General features: G+C 38.8%; 1 protein-coding gene across 1 annotated transcript; it reads left to right on the plus strand.

Annotated features, from left to right (window-relative positions):
• On the plus strand, positions 1-4,673 carry LOC108681545 (tripartite motif-containing protein 5). Its single transcript, XM_018170590.2, has 5 exons — positions 1-893; positions 1,611-1,894; positions 2,031-2,182; positions 3,075-3,228; positions 3,706-4,673. The coding sequence occupies exons 1-5, from the start codon at positions 165-167 to the stop codon at positions 3,911-3,913; spliced, it is 1,527 nt and encodes a 508-aa protein (XP_018026079.1). The 5' UTR covers positions 1-164; the 3' UTR covers positions 3,914-4,673.
• The last annotated feature ends 273 nt before the right edge of the window (positions 4,674-4,946 follow it).

Raw genomic sequence — 4,946 nt, forward strand, 5'->3', positions numbered from 1 at the left:
TATTTTCAGATTATGCTGTACTTAGTGACAGATTTTGTATATAAATACTTGGCAGTTGTTGGATGGGAGGTCATTACTAATACCATAAACTTCAGTTGTTAAAAAAAAAACAACAAGTTGAATGTAAATTGATACAGAGAAATTATATCTTGCCTTCATTAGACATGGCCACTGCAATTTTAGTGTGCGAAATTTGTGCAGAAGAATTTGACTCTAAGACCCACAAGCCACTTTGTCTGGAATGTGGCCACACATTTTGTTTTTCCTGCATTTCAAGCTTGATGAAAAATTCTGAAAACAAACATTGCCCCAAATGTAGAAAGCAAATTTCCAAGCCAGCAAAACAAATTCCAGTTAACTACTCAATAATTGCAGCAAATAGCCAAGGATGTAAACGTAAACGATCTCCAGACTCCAAGAAATTGTGCCTCCAACATGCAAAGGTTATGGAATATCTGTGCATGGATTGCATGGCACCCATGTGTTCAAAATGCCTGACTGACAACCATGCCACACACAAAGCAAAATTGTTGGATGACCTGTGCCAGGAAAATGATCACGATGACTCAAGAGCTAAAGTACACGCTGCATTGAATAACAAACTTCAGAAACTGAATGATATGGCCTTGGTTGCAAATGGCACCCTGAAGCTGATGAATGATATAACTAACCTGAAGACTGACATAGAGGGATTTAATGTTTCTGTAGATGCCCGGATCAAGTCAACGGAGGAAGATCTCCAGGCCTGGAGCAACATGGACTCCAGTGATGAGAATGCAAAAAACAAGTGCAGGGAGATGCTGTGTCACATTAATTCAGAACATGAAGAAAATTTAAAGTTCACTGATATCAAAAAGAAGCTGGATTCTGCAACCAAGAAATGCAATTTGTTGGTTAGTGAAGAGTCTCTTATATTGAATTGTGAATAATCTCTTAAGGTATCCATTCTATGTGCCAATAATATAATGAGAGCTATCAATCAATAGCAAGGTGCATGGATGGAAATACTCTGATAATTAAGTGAACGGCAAATATTCTTATAGGATGTTTTCTGTTTGTTTTTCATCTTGCCCAACTAACAATTACTTTTTGAAGAATATAAACAAAAAATAATTGCCATTTGTGCTTCTCTGCCAAAGAAATACCTACTTGGGTTTGGTAAAGGGTCTCATTTGAAATAATTGGTATTTCTGAATACTTTGTAAATATTCTGGTATAAACAATAAGTTTATTACTTGAAAATATTTCTGATACTGTTGTTGCATAGACACATTGAAGTCTTTTGTGCCTCAGCCAAGGAGCTGATTATGATCCAGTCTATCAGTTAAGTTTGAAAATTAGATTTTAAGGGCAGTTCTAGTTTTATGTGTCAACTATGTTCAATGATGGGATGCAGAAGCTGCCTATCAAAATTATTTTGAGAGTCTGTATAGTTATTTTTTTAGGTTTTCTCTAATGTCTAATTCTCGTTTTCTTTTTTAAAATGATTGCTACTTATTTAAAAAAAGATACACATTAAAAAATTATATTAGTGGAACACAGACAACTTTTAGTTCAACTTACTAACGGAGAATTTGAATTATGAATGTTCTTCTTTCAACTGTTGACAGGTACCAACAACTCCATCACATGAGCTCATGCCAAATGATACACATTGGACTGTGACTGACCTGAGTTCTTGGAAACGAGCTATTGCAAGCCTAATCAATGAGAGGAAGCCAAGTACACTCACAGTCGTGTCCACTCACACAAGCCCCATCCCAGGGCTGCGACTGCTCCTGTCCAGCCTTACAGAACACAATCTCCGCAACATTTACTTGATGCCAATGGACTCCTTCTGGAAACCGGCGGGACAGACAGATGATGAAATAGGAACCATCATCAAAGAGTCGGGGTAAAAAAAACTTATACATTTTGCCTTGGCTGCCATTCATATACGTTTTGAAATTATATTATATCTTGTCATGATCAATACAAATGCTGTGAGAATGTTTGTGTTATTATTAAAGATTTAATCCCTGTGGTTACAGAGACCGGCTCAAGAGGTTGTATGGCACTCCTGCCCAAATTCTGGCCTACAGCAACAATGAGACTCGTCCGCCCAAAAAGCTTGGTGTTCGCCTCTCAAGCATGAAGGATGTGGAGCGCTGTGCAGAAGTGGCCCGTGTGGGAGCATCAGTTCGTAAGATCAATATTTTTCCTGTACTTGTTGACACAGACAATTTTTTTTATTTCAGGATTCATTTGTTTTAAACAATATTTGTTGCACATATGGGCTGATAGATTTTTCCTGAAGGACAAAAGGTACCAATAATAGGGTGACATCTATTTCTGTTTTAAATTTTTTATGTAATCCTGTAAAAAAGTGAAATGGCATTTGAAAATGCCCGGAAAACTTGTTAAATTATGTTGTATTTTTCTTTCATATTATAACTTTCCACCAGCTGTGGGTAAATAAAATCAATTGAACTTCTTTATTGTAAAGAGGGCAAAGCTATTTCAGAAACAAAAAGTAATTTGATTCAATTTCTAGTCTTGATGTCAATTTTCTCCTGTTTTCCTGAATTTTGGCCTCTTTTCAAAATTTATTTATTGAGAGATTTGAAATGTTTTGGTGAGTATTTAAGTCATTATTCTTGATTTCTTGTATTGATTTCAGCATGGTAACAATCCAGAGACTCGTGAGTACTGGGAACCCAGCTGTGGTGGCACAATGGATTATTCAATAAATTAATTACCATGTCATAATAAGAACAGCAGTGTCTGCGTTGACTGGGCCGCTAGGCCTGTTGCTGATTCCTAACATTGCAGAATATTCACAGCTTGTTGCAGGTCTTGAACATGCAACTCACTGATCTAATTTAGCGTTGCTTAACCGTCCAGCCATCTCACCGATTTGACAAGAACTGTCACCCGTAACTTGGATTGAACCCACAACTCACTGGTTCAATCTTGGTACTCTGAACTGCAACCATTAGGCCGCTCTGCCCTAAATACGTTTAAATTTAATTTATACGCTCATATAGTCACACATTTATTATATGTTTATTAATTAATTTAAATTTGTCCATCAGGCGATGTTTGCTTCGTGAGAGGAGTCCCGTACAACACTGGTGTATACTTGCGCGGTATTAGCTGGATGCCGTGCCAGTGGCACTTCCCTGACTTGAAAGACAGCGACTTGGACTGGTTCTTCGCCATTCTGTCCCCCGTCTATTTTCCGCTCAAGTAAGTATTTCAACACCGGCATCAACTATTTCCTTGATTCCAGTACATAGCAAGGCCCAGCAGGATTCTCACCTCTGAAGTGATCTCAAATCTGCTATTACAATAAAATACTAATTAACTAAATTTGTGACATTTAAGGTTGAGTAATAAGATAATGAATCATTTTTGTCTCATATCAGGTTCAGTTCAGGTAATAGGAGTTTCTAGCTAGCATGGCTATTTATACATACCGTATCTCATAAATGTACAGGACAGTAGAAAGGCCAGACATATAGGAATATTTAAGAAGCATGCACTGAAAGACAGACCCAGAAATTAGAGGAGCCAGCAAGGCATTGCTACTTCATGAGGCCTTCTGTGAAAAGAACCTACAGCCTCAGTCAAGAGTGGAGATTTTGGTAGTGCTTATTGGTCGAGATCGATCGGCTTATCGCGACTTGAATTATGAATTAGTAATGAAATGTTATCTCATTGCAGGTATTTGAACCTGGTGCTGCCGAGGGACAGTCTTTCTGAGGCTGGCGCTCGTCGGTTGTTGATGAAGATGGCAGCAGATTTTACCAATATGGCAATATACTGCGAGCCACACTCCGAGATCATGACGTCTAATGAAACTGCGATTGAATGTTGGGAGTTGTCAACCATCAGCATCATCATTGGATACTTCCAAGAATTTACAACTTAACCGGCAAACAAACGCACCAAATGGTTTACAGTTCTCTCAGTTCAGTCGAAAAAGTGTTCGGAATTTTGACGTGTACCCATAATAAGGATGCTTATATTTCAACTTATTTTCTAGTCTAGACACGTGGCTGTCGTCCCTGGTCTTCCCAGCGGGACATTTTCTGCTATGGAGATGAGTTGGCAGGAATAAGTTAGCGTCGGTGGTGTGAACGACGCCGCGTTGAAGCTTTACGTGCCCAATACCTGTAGACTAATACAGCTTTGTTCCTCAATGGAAATCATTGCGTTGGTATTTTTTAGTTTAGTTAATGAGCGGAATATCCTTGGTTGAATCACGACCATTTAGTTATTCTTCTAGCTAGTAGTGTTGTTTGTAGCTCTGTGTTTGGTTTAGGCCTTTTTAAGGCACGACGTTGAAGCCGAACTTTTCTTGATGAAGGTACCTATATTGTTTGTTCGTTTAAGTGGAAGTCCCGTTTTATTTTTATTTTTTAATTTCTTGTATCGTGTTCGGTTATTCTTTGGTGCAGGCCCACGTAACCTGACGCGGGCTTTGTTTTGTTGCCCGCGGCGCCTTGAGTTGAGCCGCAGACTTGCGGTGGTGAGGACATTGTTTAGTGATGGAAGTGGTGAAGCGTTTGTGATGATAGGACATCTGTTAATGATGGAAGTGGTGAAGCGTTTGTGAATTTGGCAAGAACTTGCGTGATTTGTAGTCTTGGATTTATTAGAGCTTTGCAATACACCGGAAATGTTTCGTGTCCCGGAGTTTTTATTTTCCTTCCGTCTGAATGTTCGATGCAGTTCACGGAACATTATCTCTCAGGAAAATGAATTGGTTTTATTCCTATGGTGACCTTTTTTACAGTGTTGAGCCAAGTTGCTGGACAAACTAAGTCAGGATGACCCTAAGTCAAGTAATTTGTCGATTACTCTCCTATGAAAAAACTGAATACGTCGGACTAAGTCGTAACCGTGACCGAAATAGCAGCAATTTAGTGTTTTTCATGCAGCTCACAGCCTCACGCTGTTGT

The sequence above is a fragment of the Hyalella azteca genome, unplaced genomic scaffold (assembly GCF_000764305.2).
Source record: "Hyalella azteca isolate HAZT.00-mixed unplaced genomic scaffold, Hazt_2.0.2 contig11444, whole genome shotgun sequence".
In the NCBI taxonomy this organism is placed as follows: Eukaryota; Metazoa; Arthropoda; class Malacostraca; order Amphipoda; family Hyalellidae; genus Hyalella; species Hyalella azteca.